General features: G+C 45.5%; 1 protein-coding gene across 16 annotated transcripts in view; it reads right to left on the reverse strand.

Moving 5' to 3' along the window:
* YPEL2 (yippee like 2) overlaps positions 1-19,842 on the reverse strand; it is a 37,968-nt gene that overhangs the window by 5,724 nt on the left and 12,402 nt on the right. For all 16 annotated transcript variants that reach the window (XM_086763088.1, XM_086763086.1, XM_086763090.1 and 13 more), the window contains 3 exons: positions 19,047-19,359; positions 1,866-1,909; positions 970-1,078 (listed from right to left, as the gene is read on the reverse strand). In XM_086763088.1, coding sequence (XP_086619214.1) covers positions 970-1,078; positions 1,866-1,909; positions 19,047-19,163 — 270 coding nt within the window. In that variant the 5' untranslated portion in view covers positions 19,164-19,359. The remainder of the gene's footprint in view (positions 1-969; positions 1,079-1,865; positions 1,910-19,046; positions 19,360-19,842) is intronic.

A 19,842-nucleotide genomic window follows, 5' to 3' on the forward strand; every position in this document is an offset into this window, starting at 1 on the left:
AAGGACCTGCTCCAAACAGGTGTGCGCTTGCAGCTACAGAAACACGCAGCGCTTCAGCGCTGCAGAACTGAAGTAAGGAAATCTATGGGATGTCTACCCAGCAGGGACTCCCGCTACTGAGGCTGCACCCTCAAATCGTCCAGCTCAGCTCAGGTGTGCTGTTTGCGTGCACGTAATGCATCTGAAATAATGTAATTCTGTTGCTGGAGAGGCCTGGGTTTACTGCTATGTTTACAAAATTTTGCATTTTGTTCTAAAATAAACTCAATTTATGTACTTAGTGTCCTTCTCCGGTTGCGAGATCCACGCTGTGCTTCTGCATGAATTCCTACCGCATCCATTTTTGATGCTTTACTTTTTATAGCCTTTCAACTGATTTATTAAAGAATATTTCTGTCTAGAGGCCACAGATACAATACACGTTTTGTTCAGACACCGGTCAAAATGTTTTGACAAACAAGTACGCTGCGTGCCTCCTGAAGCAGAAATTAGGATGTAGCATAAGCCTTTATTTGAAGGTAATTGAATTTATGAAGAGCAAGAGACAGCAAACAGATAAACTCCTGTTCAATAGCATTTCCAGCGGGAAGGACACAGGATTAACAATATATGGATCATTCTGTTATCCTGATACTGTCTGTGGAAAAAGACAATATGAACCACAAGACTGATTTAAGTTACCGTCATTTACGTTAAGTATCACTAAGGGATGCCCAGCAAAATCAGACCCACCGTGTTTATTTGCAGTAAAAAAAAAGCAGTAGCCACAGAGAGCTCCTGCTCCCAATGGATGCAACGAACACAAGGCAGGAGGCAAAACGGGAACGCAGGCAGGAAAAAAGACCAGACCCTGCGTTTCTGCTTCCCAAGTCAAAGGTATTTCCACAAGACCGTGTTACCATACACACACCTTCAGAAAGGGCTGGAGTAAAGATGTCGACAGGAGAAACAAACAATGCTGATACTCACATATTTCCAACCCAGTGTGGTTTTGCAGTTTTCACAGTAAATATCTGCAACCGCATGTAATCCTGTTAATAACACCCGCTCCTCTGCAGGACCACAACCCACATTAACTCTGGGGAAAAAGGAGAGATGCTCCCTATTAGTGTGCCTTTCCACACCAAGACGCTACAACGAAGCCGACAGCAATTTTACTGCAGTGTCTGAAACCGTAATCGGGAGGTTCAGGACACTGCGTACCACAGCTGTGCCCAAAACAAAGATCTCTTGCAGTTCCCAAACAGAATGAAAAGGTGAAACAGAATTTTTATTCAACTAAAAATTCTATAAAGCTTTGAGCAGAAGATTAATAACATTCTAGTAAACGGCACTAATTACGCATTTGAGAAAGATTTTCATTTTCAAATTGATAAAATGGTACTTTTACTTTCCCAAATGGAAACTTGAAAAACGTAACTGAAATCAGTAGTTCTTCTGAAAGACATCCCACCAGTGATCTCACCAAAACTGTTTTCAATTATTAGGAAAATGACACTCATTTTTTATGCTGGTTCTAAAAACCAAGTTTGTATATAGGTATTATTTATTCTCTACATTTACAAAACTTTGACTCTTTGGTCCAAATACCTTCTCTGAGAAGAGAATGACTCATCTGTTAGCTCTTACTTCTCAGTCTGATGATGAAAAAACCTTTTCCTAGCTGCTTATCTGAAACCTGGGCATAAAATCAAATATAAATCAGTGCTGTTTCCTGCCTCTTTCTCCAACCATTTCCAGCAAGCTCCCAAGTCTGAGGCAGAGGTTTTCTAAAGGAAGACTGTCCTTTTGTATTCCTCTTCATGACGGTTTTCTTAATTCTATCCTAAGAGATGCAGAGGTGACACGTACGAAGTTATACTCACACTGAATTGAAGAGGTATGCTCGTCCTTGGCTTCCTTGAAAGGACTGAAAGGCAAGAAAACAAAATTCAGTTGGCTGGTTGATAGAAGTAAGGCTAAACCAGGAGCTTTCCTCAACGACAGTCACAGTAGTTACAGCAACTGCTAGCCAGGGCCTGGGAGACACACATCCTTACAGTCTCCGAGACGGAAAGGGCACAAAGCGAAACGTCAGGAGGAGATGAGCACTAACGGACAGAGGTCTTACCCTGCGGACGGAAAGGGAGCAGCTGCCTCCAGCTCTAACGCCTGCCCGTTTTACCAGGCGTACTGGCAGCCCACTGGGTACTTCACCTGACACTACCGGCATTTCCAGCACTGGACAAGCCAAATGTACTTTCCAAGAGCCAAGCTGTTTTCCCAGCAATGTCCCAGCAATGTCTACTTTCACCCTTTCCGTTTATGAATTTCACACTACTGCCTCAACCTTACCTAATGCAGCCATGCTGCCAAATACTGATTTGAATCTCTTTTCTAAAAACAAGGTGCTCACGGAGGCTTCCCATTGCACTGCCAGAGTTTTCAAACGCCGCTGTTGCACTTGACGACACGTGAATTCCCCTTTGGAAGACTGCACAGATGGATGCTGAACCAACTGAGAGACTGGGATCTGTCTGTGCACAGTGCTGTGCACACAAATACAACCTTTACTCTAGTGATTCTACAAAAGACCTTAACCTTGCTGAGGTGTCTGCAAGCCTTCATATTCCCACCGATGCCAGGGAGATCTTCAGGACTGGATCGAAACACAGGACAAGATACAACTGGATAGAGATGAACGTGGACAAGAGAGAACCACATAGCAGCAAGACCACACCAGACAATCACCAGTTGTTACACATCCTCCATGCCCAATGTTTCCTCGGGATCTTACAGCACCACCACGAAAAAGCAGCTTTTTGAAGAGAGCAGGACAACACCAACCCAGCAGGACACTCCAGGTTGCCAGGACACTTCCCAGAGCCAGCAGGCTCCATTTGTCTCAAGTCTGTAACATCATCCTGTGACGGTGCCTCGCTTACAGGAGCTGGCTCACACACAGCGAGTGCTACCTGCATTTTTAACGGACTCTGACAAGCACACACTGAATTAAACATTTGGTGCTTATGAGCAAGAGCGCAGCTGCTCTCTGCACACAAGTTACCTTATGAGATACCTCAGGGAACGTACGCACTGAGGGGCAAGGAGCTGGGAAAGTCAAAGAGCAGCTTTTCTGGACCATTTAATCCTTTACCTCGCACCTTACCAAGAACCTTGGAATATTTAATGGTCTTCTTAAAACCTCAGCTTCTACAGACAAGCGATGATTTCAGATTAAATACTCTTAAAAGGGAGGACACAGAGTTTTGAGAGAAAAGAGAAACACTCAGGGTTTTACCTTTCCAGCCCATTAACACTGGTCATCTATTTAGTTAAGAGCAACCTCACCCTGGGGCATCACAAATGTGTTCTCCCACACAGAATCATAGAATCGTTAGGGCTGGAAGGGACCTTTAAAGGTCATCTAGTCCAACACCCCTGCAAGGAGCAGGGAACATCACACAAAGCAATCTCTGGGAGATCCCTGCCCTTCCCAGGTTGTCCCCTTCTATCAGTCCAGCCCTAGGGATGCACCCCTACAGCTCCGCAGCCGCTCACAGGGAAGCAAAGTCAAAGCCATGCCCGAGAACCAGTAAGCCTGCAGATGGATCTGGATCCCATTTCTCACATTCACACACACCTGCGTTAACCAACTGCCCCCTCCACACTGAGGAGGCTGCTGCAGGTAGCAGCAAGCAGCTCTGTGACAGCCTCTAAGATGTTCTCTCCATCCTGAGTCCTGTTCACGCGAAAGGCAGAGATGGGGAATTCACTCACCAGCAGGAGAGAACAAAACACATTAGAGGTGTGATTTAAAACTGCTCTGACAGTACAAGTACAGCCTGTACGGTGCCCTTCTCAGTGTCAAGGTACTCTCCAGAAGTGGCAAAGGCCCACTGGAAGATCCCCAATTGTAAGAATGTATGCAAAAGGCTCCTTACCACGGAGCAGGGGCACCTCTGCGGGCAAACACAATGCAGGCAGGGAGACATCCAGCAATGAGAGCTGCCTGGGAGGTCTGCGTGGCAGCAAGGGCTCTGCCAACTATAAAGTCACTGCCTGGCAAAAGAATTGACTCAGTCCTGGAGGAATAACTGTTCTTCAGAGGAATCTGAAGCCCAATAATAGCTGGCACCCAGGGCACAGAAGAGGCACTCTGGATTCAGAGACGATGCCTGAGGCGCCTGGATATCTCTTTCACTCAGACAAAAGCAGTGCCCTGAGGAATGCCTCTTTTCTTGGGCAGGAATTAAACAGGACACATGGCTCAAGCATGTTTGTGTAATTGCATTTATTAGAGAAGCTTCTTTCAATCCTTCTGCAGCACTCCAGTTCTTTATTATGGTTATTGTCAGCTGGCTGATACCCCTCATGCCAACTAGGTCCAGCCTGACTGCGACAAAACACACACTGCATTGTTTCAGCGTCCTGTGTGGTAAAGTAGGAACCCACACAAAGCTCATGCCCCCGAGGCCAGAAAGAAGAGACCAAGCCAGACCCAGGCAACGCTCTACCTCGCTGCAAAAAACAGCGGGGGCACGGGCAGGCCGTGCTGCAGAGGGATACCAGCCTGGAAGGATGGACTGTGGATGGGGGTATGGGGATGAAACAGAAGGTCCCACAGCAACATGCGTGCCATCAAAGCAAAATGAAAGCAGATGAAGCTTGCTAACCATCCAGTCCTTCCCAGTAAATACTTTTCCATAAACACCAAAGTGATTAAGTTTGCCAATAACAACAACCATGGGAGCAAAGTTTTTATTGGTACAGAAATAGGATTTTCCATTACTGCTGTACAAAGGCCTGTCTTTAACAAACAACAAAACCAAAGCCATCAGCTTTGTGTTCGGGGCTCACTGAACGCTATTCCAGACCACTCCCAGGGGACAGCAGCATCCTTTCTGAGGTGCCCTTCCTTCCAGCTCAAGCCAGTGCTTTAGGGTATCTAAGGGCGGTCACTGCAAAAAAAAAATCACATTAATTATCTCCTGCCCAAGCAGAACTTTTCAACATATCACTGCTCAGCTTTCAGTCCTCCTGCCTGTCTTAATATTCCCCCAGCTAGCTAAGGATCTGGCAAATCATATAAAAAGAAGTGAGAGAAGTCTGGCAACCACCTCAAGTCCACCAGTGCATCTGCTCTCTGCCCGACGGAGCTGACTGTATCTTTATAAAGGTGCCACAGGCAGGTTTTATCTGGGTGCTGTAACCTCAGCATTTTCTGGAGATGCTCCTCCTCTTCTTGCACTCCAGAAAAATTGGTACATGCTGTAACGGGCACTATGAAAACAGAAGAAACAGGTATATTTATACACAAACAGATGTTCTTTTCTGTGTTTTCATGAAACCCAGGAAGAGATTTCCACAACATGCTTGGCTTTCACAGAACAGTGACAGCAGTAAGACCTACTTACTATGCTATGCATTTTCTCTACGTACATTTTCTTGATACACATTCAAAGGTGTATCTCACACGCACGCTTTTAAATCCAGATTACTTATTCTTTAAAACAACAGCTCCCAGCATCGCTTTCCAGCTGAAAGCAATGGAAAGGATTTTTTTGTTGTTGTTTCCCACTGAAAGCCCAAGCACATATTTTTCTCTGCACCGCTAACGCTCAGTGTCTGGCTGGAAACACATCTGTATATGCCAGCAACAAAACTCTCCCTCCCCATCCTGCCTGAGCCCTCTAAAAACAACACAGGCTTCTGAGATGTGCAATGCACAACAGCTTACTCCTCCTGACTACTCACTTCCAAAAACCTTCCCCGCTCAGCATGGAAGCCTCTATAAAGCTGCAGGCCCTAAGGAGCACTGATTTGAGTACCCAGGTGGGAAACCACAAGCCTGGAGTCAGCAAATTGGCTGCAGAGCCTCGCCTGTCTCTCCTTATGGCAGAAGCTCCGTGTTCAGATGCCTTTGGCAGCTGCTCTGGTTTCAGAAGTTCCTATCACCCAATTTACATGCACTCATTACGGCCCCTTCAGCCGTGCTGATTCCAAATCAGATCTGTTAAATCATTATTCTGAAAAACAAATACTTAGTGGGGGGTGGGTGGGTTTGAGGGAAGCAGCTTTTTTTCCCTTGTACCATATAATGGATCTGGTTTAAAGGGCAATCACACAGACCACTCAACAGTCACAGCATGAGGGCAGACACAAGTCACTCCGAGTAGGAAGTTCTCAAAACTGAATTTGCTGGCAAAGAACCACAGTGCAGAACTGCAGCTCTAGCGAGAGCCAGTCTGCAGCACAGCGAGTTTGGGTTTCACACAGGCTGTTAAACTAGATCTGCTGCAGGAGGAGGCGTAACATGCAGCTAGCATCTCAGAAGTGCCAGCTCCTTTGTGTGAGACACGTTCTGCTCGCTAGAGATGGACTCAGCCTGCAAGACTCAAAGCTGAACCCTCACATACTCAACACTCACGACCTTGGGAGCTGTCATTTGGGTTTAGTCCATTTATTATATTCAGACCTCAATCTGAAGTGCTGAATCTACAATTCTGTTTGCTCTGAGCAAGATCCATGACTCCTCCTGAGGCTTCTTCGGTGGAGCAACAGCACACAGACAACCACAGCCACATGCAGAGAAGGGCCATGCCCCTCCATCACTCCAGCCTGTTTCACGTTCCACCTGCCTTCCCACCACCATCAGACCTTGCGCTTGTACATTCCCGTTACCGGTGGCTGCTGGAGACACAGAAGGAAATTTTTACATTCAGTCAGCACAGCCAGGGAAAGGCATGAATTCTGGATGCGCTCCAGGCACGCCTACACGCCACAGCCCTTTTCCCTGGTACCTACCGCTTCTCATTCACTGTGCAGCCCACTCAGCAGTTCAACACATTGAACAGATGATAGGATTAATACCCCAGCTCTTTGTGACAGCGTTTGACAACAGGCTAAACACAGAAAGAGCTGGCTAGAATCATCTGGAAAAATAGGAAGCAGTTGCCAGGACTAAATGGCTATATACTGATGTTGTTCTCTGCAGGCTGCAGCAGAGAAAACCCCCACCTACCTATATCCAGCTGGCAGCCTTTTAATAAACCAATAAAACAAAAATGAAAAGGGAACTGGTCCCAAAGAGGTACAAGAGGAAAAAGGAACAGAGCGTGTCCTTCCACACCATGCTCTTGAAAGCTACAAATAATTCTCACTGCAAGGATGCAGACAGGAGCAGAGGGCACAAAGCCACCGCTGGAGATAATGGCAGTCGGCACGTCCTAGGCAGTGTGAAATGACTTCAGGAGAAGCCAAACAACCACAGCCATCTGGACTCTTCAGAAAAGGACATGCTTTCTGCGTTTGTGATATCCTCACCGGGACAGAGCAATTCAAGCAAGTGAGTAAAAGAAACAATGTTATGAACTCTGGGGTTTGAGAGGTAAGGAGGTCTTTGGGAGACAAATGAATCCAATGATCTATTCAGAGATAGCTCCATTATCACTTACTTCCCCCACCTACACGTATAACCTTTGTTTTTGAGTTATTAGTAATTTGCACAACACTGTCAGTAGGACTTATCTTCTTGCTGCTGATTTAGTCTTTAAACACCTAAGGATGAGATGTTCTCATAAAATACAATTTGAACAGGGAGAAAAGACCTTTCAGCGTGACGTCAATCCAACTGGAGCAGACACGAGTTTGCATATAAAGATGTGCTCCAAAACTCAGGCTCTCTTCACACTCATCCCACTCCCTCTAGCCCTTCATCCCAATTCCTGTCAGCTGCTATCCCACCTAACAATCAACATCACACAGAAACCTCTGCCTTCCCAGCACCTTTGAAGCCCTAATAATTATTGCAATAACTATTTGATTACAAAGGTAAGTCCTACGACGTGTTTAGAGGAACCACTATGCCTGGCAACAGCACTAGGTGTACAATGACTCTGTGAGGTTACCTGTGAGTCATTGTGCAGTGGAAAGAAAGTTGGGACAATACAGCTACAAAAATACCTGCCGCAGATCCTGGAGGCTGCCCAAGACAGCGTGAGGCGTTTCAGCCATCTACTTGCATCCCACTCAAGTATTTCCCAAGGGAGCACAAGTTCAATTAGCTGGTCCCTGTATCTGCACAGACTACAGAGACCTCCTCAGGGTTCATTAATTCTACCTTGTTCTTCCTCGCAGAAGGGACGGTCAATGATCAGATTAAAGCGAGATTCAATTTTGCTCTGATTATGCGATACAGACCCCTGTCAAGGGAACTGGTTACATTATTCCACCTCATGCACAGATGTGACCTTACCCCGTTCAAACCGCGTTCCTGAGTTTTAATTGGGGTTTAACGTGGGTCCTTAATGCTATTTAAAGCCCAAAGTCGATATGGAATTAGTGGACCAAACTCATCTCTGAAGTAATTCAATTAATTCAGCACGGCTTTATTCCCTGGCAGTTTACATCGCTGCGTGATTACACAGTGAATAGCTACGAGTCTGACGCGTTTCATCCCAAAAACAGCTACAGCCAAGCAGTTTTACACCATCTTTACGTCTCAGGTTATGTAGCCTGTGAGAAGGAAGATGCACAGACTGGAGAGATGAAAGATGTTACTACATTTTTCATTTTTTTTTTGTTCTGATGGGAGATGTTATTACAATTTTTTATTCTGCCTCCTGGCAGCAGCAGATGTTCATTCAATCCCCTTGTTCCCTCCACATCCGATGCAAGCAGGGGCAAGCCGTGTTTCTGATAAGAGCCTTTTGTCCTAACAGGAACCAACTCAGCGCTTTCACCGCACAGGATAGGTGGGGAGACACTGCAGCCAGACAGTGCAAAAGGTCTGAACACAAACACACACACCCGCAAAAATACCAGCAGGCTGTCCCGCTGGCATCGCCTCTGCCCCCTGCGAAATAAATTCTCTGCTGCTCAGAAAAAGCCACGTGATGAGGCTGTCAGGGAAAAGGTGAATTTAACAGAGCAAATTATCAGTGACTAAGAACCTCACACTTCTGCTGTATCCTGCTTTTGTGGGGAAAGCATCGATTTCTGCTTTGTGTGGAGGAACCTCAGCCCTTCAAACTGTTTCACGTTGCAGAAACAATGCTGTGTGAGCTGGGTCTAAGGCCTCTATCCCCTGTGCCACAACCAGAAGAGACTGAAGGGCAGGCTTTCCAAAGAGGCTGAAAGAAGTTAGCTGTCACCGCCAGCTGAAGCCATCTTCAGACCTACTCGAACCTACCAGAACCCTTTAGCACGCACGCGGCTTTTGGCTGTGCTCTGAAATCCAAGTGTTCTGGTGCCACATGCTATCTTCCCTCCTCCTGATCCTTAAAATGCTCAGCTTGGCTCAAAATCAGGCAAATGTACAGAGCAGTTGATTTTTTTTTTTAAATAAGAACTTACAACAGGGTTTTAGTGTGGTTTTTTTTTTGTTTTTTTTTTTTTAATAAAGTGAGATTCTCGCATCTTTTCATGTTTCTAGGAGTTGAAACTAAGAAAAATCAGCACTGTTCACAAGACTCCCAAAAATGCTAAGGAAAACCACAAGAAGATATCCGGTGCACACTCTGCGGCGCTATCCTCATAACATCAACGCTGCTCAGGAAGACGGAAAGCAAACGGGACCGTACAGATGCGCGACCTCATCAGAAGCGCGCCATGAAACTGCTCTGTCCTGTTCATCAGAGCGCTTCCCGAACACGCGTCAGCACAACACGAAGGCGACACCAATGCCCCGACGGGGCTGTGTTGCTCCCAGGCAGACAGGCTGTACAAACTGATCTAAATGGGTCAGGATCCAGGAGCAAATTCCCAGTTATTAATGCACGTGTCAGTACGACTGTCCATTGGCACCAGAGGGGAGAGCAAGACATTTCTCTCAAAGGGAAATTTCATATTGCCGTTGCAGAGGAGAGATCTCTTTGGAGGCTTTGCAATTAATGACAATGAGTATTTAGGAACACAGAAATCGCCTAAAATTTAGGTTTTCATTTTTCCTCAAGCGCACAGATTTCTAACACAATTTAAGCCACGACTCCGGTAAGCTAAAGCCTGATCAAAGCTCTCTAAAGCATGTCAAAATTCAGAAAGTAGTTGCTAACTGCTCTCGAACACACCCGGCAGGCTCCCCTCCAGCCTTTGACGCAGTCGAAATGCAGCGCTGTTAAGTCTCATCGTGTTATCATCAGTCCTGTGCTGCTCAGCCTCCTTGTTAAAGCCCTGGGCTCCTGGACCCTGCTCTTCTTTATTTTTAAATGTGCTTCTAGCCCAGAGACTTCAAAGTGAAATTTCAAAATGTGAACGCTAAAGGCACAAACCAACTGAAGGCAAATAAAAAAAATACACCACATTTATTACTTCTATAAAACTGAGCTGCACAATATTTTGGGGCTTCTCTTGTGATGACCCACCGAACATAAGCCTTTGCATTTTGGTATGTAGAAGAACAATATGGAGAGAAGCACTTTGTTATTTACTGTGAGAAACTACAGAAGATTAAAACAGACCCCATTGGTGTGTTTCTGGATACAGAGAGATGAAAAAGGCATTTTATTCTGGTGAATGTGCAATTGCTACAGCAGCAGCTGTGGGGTTTTTCCCCCATTTTTGAGTTCTGCTGTCTTCCTGGAGGTTGATGCCGGCTCAAAGCATCCAACAATCAAGCCACTTTAAAAAGGAGAGGCAGAGGGGAGGGTGATGTCCTTTCTTTCCACATTAATTATTGCTACTGCATGGGTTTTAGAGATAAACAGAAGACAGAACTGGGATGGAAGATGCAAACTGCTAATGCAACAAGTTATTTAATTAGCAGCATAATAGCGGCTGCCCGTGTACCAGTGGAACACTGTATTCCTTTAATACTGTCACTAAGCTCACAATAGCACCAGTGCTGACAGGGAGAGCAGACTTGCTTTTCAGCAAAAGCAGATCTGTCCAGGGCAGCAGATCTTCTGTCCCTGGCTAAGATCCGCTGCAGTGAGATGAAGCCACCACATGTACACCTTACTGCTGAGAAGGTTCAACCTGTTGCCTAAATTCTGAATGTTCATCTCTACTATAAAACAAGCACTGTGGTACTGAAATTCATTTTATTACTGTGAATGTGCACCAGAGGACAGGTCTGCAGACACCGAGGTCTCTCAGCCACATCAGAGTGCAGGACAGGTCCAGTTTACGGATTTGAAGCAGAAAACGTTTGTACCCACGCCTGCATTTCTCCCCACCCTGCTCTCTCACAGCTGGGCTGGAGTGGAGGTGTTCATATTTGAGATACTCTACAAGCAGCTAAGCTTGATCTGATTTTAACTCATCCCTTCCATGGCAATCACTGCTGAAAGAAAAGAGATCACTGGAAACCTTCAAATTCCAGATTTCAGGTAAAAACAGTCCCAGTTTCCACCTTTGTTATTGCTACTTATTCTAACAGCTGTGATTTCCACACAAACACAGAGTATTTTAAGAGAGGAGACTCTGGGTGGAGTTTCCTTGTGTGTTGGAGCTTCAGTTCTTGCCTGTTTCAGTTCTGCTGGCTGAGAAAAACCGTCAGGCCAAACACCTCCGACAGACGGACGCTGAGGCCCCTCTCAAGAAGCCAGACTCCTGGAGAGATTTGCGTCTTGCCAGCAGGCGTAACAGCTCCCCTAAACCAGATGTGAAGCCCTCTGATAGCATTTCCTGCTGTTATAAAATGAGACTGCAATAGAAAGTATCACAAGAGACTCCTCCTGAGAAGCCAGGGTCTTCTCCCCAAGAGGCAGTAGGTGAGAGCCCCTCTCCACATGGCCTCCACACCAGAGGTCTCAGAGATGTGAGACTCATATCTGCGTTATTCCTGGGCTCGTTCTTACAACTATAAATCAGATTAAAAGTACACACCTGCATGGGAAGTTCATAGGGCAGCTCAGCCCATCAGCAAGCCATCGAGCCTGCTGGCATTTCCTCCTCTTCCAACTGCAAGGGCCAACAACTGTAACACCCAACAAACCCAGGAAGGCTCAGACCTGATCAACTCCATGCTCCAGTTGTTCAGGATCTGCAGCAGTTGCAGCAAAAACCCTGATGATTCACTGTCCTTCGTCCCTGGCAGTTCCCTGGATAATAAATGGGAACAATATTTTATTTATGCCCAGGTCATCAATTCTAAAGGCAGAGGAAGCAGCAGATGAAAGGAGAGTTATTTCCATAAAGAAAGTGATGGATTAGAAAAATCCATTTTTACCCTCTCCCTCCTCCCTGACAGGGAATTCCAAACCATTTTGAATTATTACCTTTTTTCTTCTTTTTTGGAACAGAATGAAAAATATTAAAATCATATAGCAAGTAATTGCTGTATAAACACAATCATACAAGAAGGTACAGATTTCCTTGGGCTCCTTCTGTTAAACAACCACATCCTGACTAAGTAAGATCCTGACTGTCTCGGATCCCGTTACGGACAGTAGGAACTGAGGGAGCACGGTGACTCGTAGTGTAAGCCCCAGCAGAAGCAATTAGACAGGACACAAAGATCTAATTTAGGCAGCTGTACTATGGAGTATGTACTACAAATACTCATTACACAGCTCAGATTTCATACCCTGACTTTTTCCTGCAAAGGGCATTTTTATTTGTTTATTCCCTCTCAGATAAAGGCTGATGAGAGGTACTCAAATGACAGCCTTCCAGACCCACTCCCCTCCTCCCCGCTGCAATACAGGCCAGCGGCAGCAAGGCCAGCAAACACCAGTCTGTCTTGTAAAGGTCCTGGGGATGGGTTTGATTGCAGGAGCTCATCTCTGCCCAATCCATGCTCAATCTGGTCAAAATGCTGAAGGAAAAGGCTCCTGTTCAACAACTTTGATGACACACTGTTCTACTGAGAACCGAAGCGCTCTCAAGCCACATTTAATTTTAAACTTCACGGAAGCCAAGAACTACAAGAAACCTTACCACAATTTCACAGCAGTGAAAGGGGAAGCTCAAAATCTCTCGCAACTCTCACGGAACTGCTTGCTTTGCTGTTCATCACTTACAGCTTGAACTCTAGCAATGCTTGCAATTAAGAGTAAGCTCTGAATAATACCTAAAAGTAACAATTCATTAGGGAACAAGAGCTGAAAAGCACGATCCAAAAGCTACTGGACAGCGTCTAGAAATGTGCATAAAATTGATAAGCTTGGTGCATAAAGAGCTAACAGCAAATAAACGAACAGAAGCTTACTGTGCGATGCTGAGCCAGTAAGACTAATACAATTACGAAATGCACACGCTGAGAAGATGTTACTGCTGAGTCTGAGGCTGGAACAATGAGATCAGCCCCGTCTCCATTCCTAAAAAGATGCCGAAATGCTAATGATGTGAAAGAGAACCACAAAAATGATACAGAACTGGAAAAAATAAAATTGCATCACGACAAAGTTGAATCTGTTTAACCTATCAAAAAGCGATCAAGAGTGACCTTGGCTGCTGTATACCACAACCTTTTATAGGGAGAAATAGTAGGTACTACAGATCTAGTACATTAGCAAAAAAAAAAAAAAAAGGCAAATAATGGCTAATGACAGGAAGCACAAGCCAGACAAATCTAAACTTAAAGTCTCCAATTTTTAATAGCAAGGATGATTAACCAGTGGAAAAAATGACCAAGGGGAGCAGTGAATTTTCCCTCTTGAAGTCTTCAAATCAAGACTAAATGCTTTTTCAGAAAGACATGCTGCAATCATGATGAAATCCACTGGCCCGTGCTCTGGAGGAGGTCAGATGTGATGATGAGATAGCTCCTCCTGGCCTTAAGAGTTCATTACCGTGAAGCTGGGAACTTAAATTCATATTTGGGAAGAAATGAGATCTACTTCTAAAGCAAGAAGAAACCGCGTGTAATGAAAAACAGTAAGAACTTTACCCATGAAAAAGGAGTACCTGCCTCACCCCACGTAGTTTTTTTCCCACGATGGAAATGTAGGATTTTCACTTGACTGGTCTTGGACACTTACTAAATGCCTCTTTCTTCTTCCATTAGATGAAAGTTTTGAAACAACAACACTGTAATTTTAAGATTATTGTTTTAGCTTGTGCGCATGCTCCTCTCACCCAGCAAATAACTTCATGTCTTCAAGGTGAACTGACATTCAAATATCAGCTGGTTCATGAGAAGTAAAGCACTAAGAACATTACACACTGCCTTGCCCTCATACTCAAAAAGAAAAAAAAAAAACCAACAAAATGCCCAGCAATTGCTGCTTCCTTCACCTATACATGGTGCATCAAATGCTTCCAAGTAGTTGAATCCATGCACAACTTATCTGAAAGCCAGCACCAAAGTCTCCAATCCTTTTAAGATCCTCCAGTTGCCACATGGAGCAAAGTTTGATGTTTTCAGCACGCCATAAAGCTCACTGAGAGGCTGTTGTACCAACAAGCTCAGGCTCCAGCAGTCTGCTAGCCAGAGAAGCAGCCAGGCCACAATGATTTGGAGCGAGATTTGCTTATAAACCTTGCAACTGCTGTCTGTAAAGATAGAAAAGACAGCTTCTAAGTTTTGCTAGCTTCTAAGCTAACAATCCAAACCCAGTTGAGAAAGTCGGACACACACAAGGTCTCTATTTTTTCTATATTCGCTGTGCTGGATGAGCTGCAGCCTTTTGTGTCGAAGGATTTCACATTCATGTTCAGTAAGGGTCTCGTGCAGACATCAAAGGAAAACTTTAAACTTCCTCAGCAAGCCTTAGGCTAACTTCAAGAGGATACATCACTGCATAATGTCTAGCAGTTGGATCACAGTAATTCATGAAAAAAAGAAACTGCAGGACGCCCACAAGACATTCTCTGCATATTTCCATAATCAGGGACATTTCTGCTGAATTACTGTTCATGTAGCAGAAAAAGTCAGCAACCAAGACGCTAATGCAGCTGCGTTTGGCTTCTTTCTGCTCTCTTCCCATCTTTTTCTACTGGGCACCAGGTACAGGTGAATTCAAACAGAGAAGGCTGACAAAGAGTTTGAATGGCACATCTGTCACTTTGAGAAAGAGAAGAGATGCTATGTACACCGTTGCATGTCCATCGCGTTAGTTGTTCCCCCAGGCCCCACTAGAAAATTATGTGGAAGGCGCACTTCTCAAGAAAAGCCCCTCAATCTCCTTCCTGGAGAGGTTTTGCCACCACTGACCATCGAATACATATTTTTTTCTTAAGCATTCTAAAAACCATGAGATGCTGTGCCCGAGAAGGATAAATGCAACAACAAATATCTTTCACTTATTTTCTGGCAATTGGAAGGCATTGAAATATGCTTTTTAACTACAGTCGCCTGGCACAGTATTTTTGTTTTTACAGTAAAGCCAAAGAGGATTAGGACACACTGTACTAATTCACAAGAGCAGACAGTACCTGCTCCAGAGCTTTATCTTCCAAGCAGACTGGACAAAACAGTAGCATTTTAATTGTACAGGTGGGGAAAGGAGGAACAAAGACATTAAGGGACTTACTCAAGGTCACACGGGAATCGGTTGCAGGACAAGGTTGAGTTCCCAAAGTCTCAGTCCACTTAGGCATTGGAAAAAGCAATGAAACAAGAGTACGTGCTAAATTTGGCACAGATTTTTAAGTGATGCATTGCTACAAGGGAACAAGAACCTCCACTCATGCTAACCCAGACACCAGAAGGAAAACTAGTTACTCACTCCACCCAATCTATCCGATCACCTTATATTTCCTAAGTCAGTAAGACCTTTCTTGGCCAGACGATCCAACCCACAATTTAGATCTTATTACAAATCAGACATACTAAACCACTTTCTCCCTCCGGCTGCAGAAGATAAAAAGGCCAAGCAAGCAGGCAACATTTTGGTAACTGGCTTCACGTAACAGCTCTGGATTTTCTTAAAAGCTTCGGCATCGATCGTTTTCTTTAAATAGCAATGACTTCTTGAGAAACCTTCTACCCATTTTAATGCACAAGGTTCTCCTTAAATAGAAAAGAAAGCAAAAACTGTCCTGACAAGGCATACCTATCAAAGGGTTTTGGATGCCCAGTCCTGGCAAAACACTTTGAAGTCAGAGTAAGTTAGCGCTGGTGCTGAAGGGCTAAGAGGGGAAACTCGGAGATGAAGAGGAAACAAAGTATGGACTGACACAGAATAATACTGGGATTCAGCTCCAGCTTGCGTTTCAGCCAACAGCCTGAGCCAATGCTGCAATTTATATGTATCCAAAGGAGCTAAAAGCTCATAGCATGCAAAGCAGCACAGCTCTCATGTGGTCTCTGCACAACTTGGGGCAAAAGGAATAGAGGAATTAATTTCATCAAGCCAAATCACCAACACCCTGCTGTTACATAAAAGCCTGTTTTCTGGGGAACGTTTCCAAAGATGGTGTCATTTGGGCTGTTTTGATTAAAGTGACATAGTCAGGTTCAAGATGGGATACACTGCAGACTGAGAAACACTCCAGCTTGACAAAATCTCCCACTCCCTTCTCAATCCTCACGGCGCTTGTTTCTTCCTTCCGTTTGCCACATTTTCATATGGAAAACAAGCACGACAATTGCGCTGCCTGGTTCTCAGATGCTAATATAAGGCTGTGATGAAAGGACTGCAGAAGGCCTCAGGGAGATGTTTAAAACCTAACTCAAACAGATAAAAAGATGACTATTTAAGTTTGCCTGGGAAAGTTTCTACACATATTGGAAACCCCTTGAGGCAGGGACTGCCCTTCTGTTCTCGGTTTAATAGCCAGCTGTACAAATTACGATTGCACAATTACTTTTATAGGGTTTTCAATTATACAAAGAATGTATCTTATTAAGGTTTATAACTCTGAGAAATAAAAGCTAAAACCCCAAACCCTTTGCATGCAAGTTGCATGACCCCGCCAGTGCTCCACCAGCAACGCCAGTCCCAGCACCACCATAAATTTACACCAGTCCACAACCAACTTTTAGAACGAGCAGATACAACCACTGCAGCACAGTGTGGCGAACGCTTCCGTGATTCAGTTCGCACAGCCTCACATCGCACTTTCGTACCTTCCCTCTCGTGTCCGTATTTCAGCAGTCAGCGTTCCCAGGCAGTTTTTGCATGCCTCGGTGGCCAGAAGCTCAAATTCCAAACGGTCTGCAGCACTGGCATTGCCCTGCTGGAAGCTACTTACTTGCAAAGCTGGCGGTATTGCACAGCGGAGCAGGAGCGTGGACACGGAACGAGGAGGGGAAGGAAGTGTCAAAGGTGAAACCACTGGGCATACACAGCCTTGTGTTTTCCCTGGCTAGGGATCAGCTAAGCAAAAAAAAAAAAAAAAAAAACCCAACGAAAAAAACCAGAAAACACAGAGTACAAACTCTAATGGACCATAAAAACATTAAGTAAAATAAACCACCTCCTTTATCCAGTAAAGCATCCTTCTGTGTCCATAAAATGCAGCTGGTAACAACCCTCCCAGTGAAAAGGCAAGGGAGCCACTGCCCCATTTTAGACACCTCAGCTGAGCACAGGAGCCTTAAATCACACAGCTGATCCAAGGGGTTGAATGTACTCCGCATCCAGACCTGGGCACAGACTGCTGCAGGCATTTACATTTCAAAATGCCTTTCTGTTGAGGAAATGTACAACCTTCTCCTCTTTAAAAGCTTGAGGCTTTGCAGCCCTCAAGGACAGCTCTGCTGAGAACCACTGCAATTGTACCAGGACCAGAGGAACTCCCAGGAGACCAGAATGACTCACCAGTGATAGCCTAACAGGACGCCTCTCTATTCAGAAGGTGCAAAACCCAAAACTGTAGCAGTCTGCAATCAGCATCGTTCATATCACAATACTTAAATTCTATTGTTTGGCATGGAGACAACATCTGAGGTGCAGATCAACCTGGCCCACGCCAACAACCAAGAGCAAAAGGAAGGAGACAGCCCCCAAAGGAAGAAGACAGGTCTGAGCACCCAACACAGGGAACCCAAAATGACCTCCACAGCTGCTAAGGTGTCAACCCTGTTAAGGACAGACGCCCTTCATGCAAGGCGACATATTCTTTTATTTTCCATGCAAACAGGAAGGGGGGAAGCATTACACACTTTCTAACGGGCAGAGCACCCCTGTCCCTTGCGATCCCACCCTTTCTCTCAAGGCTGCTCCAAGAAGCTGAACTGGTTTAAGTTGCGCATGCACACACACACACACAGAGCTCACAGCGCAATTTCCTCTCATTTCAGCCAATAAGTCTTACAGTGCGTCTACTTCTTCCGAACACAAATTTCATAAGCTGAATAAAAGTTATGGAACAGTTGATTGCCAAGGCAGCCAAACCTGGAAACTTGATGCCTGTCCACAGCCAGGCACTGCAGGCTCCAACAGACACACTGAGAAAGTTTAGTTTCCTCACTTCAGCAAGAGAACCTCTTACTGGCCTGCAAAGGCTCCGGACTCATTGGCTCTGAAAGCTTTTCACTGAGCTCACCCTTCCCGTTCTGATCAACGGATCAGAAGACAGGACAGAATCCTTCCATCCTCCCCAGCTCAGAGCACATCCTACTATCCACTCCTTGCTTGTTCACTGCAAAGCATCTTGCTGTAGACTGGCAAAAATAGGAGGGTTTCAGCAACACCACCTCAGTCTTTGGAAAGCCGTCTTACATTTCCTTAGGAGCATCAGAGAATCTTCCCTTAAATAGAGGCTTTAATGCAGTCACTCGGTGCAGCCCAGAGTTTAACAGAGAGAACATCTCCAGACACTTTGCCTCCAAATCATGATCACGCAACAACCCCTCTGGCTACGCTGACAAGCATGTACATGAACAAGAAGTATCGGGAAGGTAATTTACACAGCTCTGGCCATCAGCTAGTGCAGTTTTACCGCTGGAAAGGAGAAGGAGGCAGCAGTATCGTGGGAAGAGACAGTAAGCACTCCAGAGGCCCAAATTTGGAAATCTGTCCCTTAGAGCTATTTTCAAGATCACTTAAAACAAAACCTACAGCTCACAAGTAGATCCTTTAGGCTGAGAGCCCATTTTCTGAGCAAAAGCTGTGGTATTGGTTAAGGCCAGGCACTTCCAACAGCAGCCGACCTGCAGCGCGAGCGAATGCACCCTTCCGCTCCCTGGGGAGGAGGCGTCCGCCCAGCACCTGCGGGTGAGGTCATGCACGTACCTTGGAAATGAGCTCATCGTGGTTGGCAAGATGAGCCCTGCAGTGAATGCAGCTGTAGGTCCTGTGGCACGAAGGCAGATATGCCTGGAAAGTCTTGGACCTTGTCATCTTCACCATTGGAGCCACTGAGCGCTGCGTGAACTCTGGGGTGGCCCAGGAGGCACTCCCGCAGGACGGGTCGCACGGGAAACACCGGAAGACACAGGTAAAGGCCGTGGTTTGGCAGGTGATGGGTGTGGGGCAGGCTCCACACACTGGTGACCGCTTCAGAGGAAGAGATTCAGGCAGAAGGAATGGGGGACTTCACACAAACCTAAGTTCAGAAAAAGAAGAGAGACAAAATACTCAGCTCACAAAGGCAACAACTGTTTCCTAGCCCACAGGACAATTTAGGGTTTGATCAAGAGAGCAGGGAAGAGTCAGAGCAGCCAGGAGACAGATGTGATGTCTGTGGATTAGACCAAGGAGGACAGAGTTTTATTCACAGCTCAGCCACTGACTTGCTGACTGCCCTCATATCTTCCTGCTGCTGTTATCGACCATCTCCCTATCGCTCCAGCATTTGCAATCTCTATTCATTCTTCCAACACTTAATGAATTTGGAAATTACTAGAGAGGTCTAAAGATGCTAAGCTGATTTTCACAAAGCCTAGTCTATCAAACACCTTTGGGGAACCGCACACGTTAAGGTCCAACTCTGCAGCACCCCTTGGAGAAGCTGGGCTCTGTTAGCCAGGGGGAAAGCCGGGACGCAGAGTGGGCCCTGCCAGCCGCTGTCCTGTGTGACTCACCCATG

Source organism: Chlamydotis macqueenii, chromosome 19 (assembly GCF_036417535.1).
Source record: "Chlamydotis macqueenii isolate bChlMac1 chromosome 19, bChlMac1.mat, whole genome shotgun sequence".
In the NCBI taxonomy this organism is placed as follows: Eukaryota; Metazoa; Chordata; class Aves; order Otidiformes; family Otididae; genus Chlamydotis; species Chlamydotis macqueenii.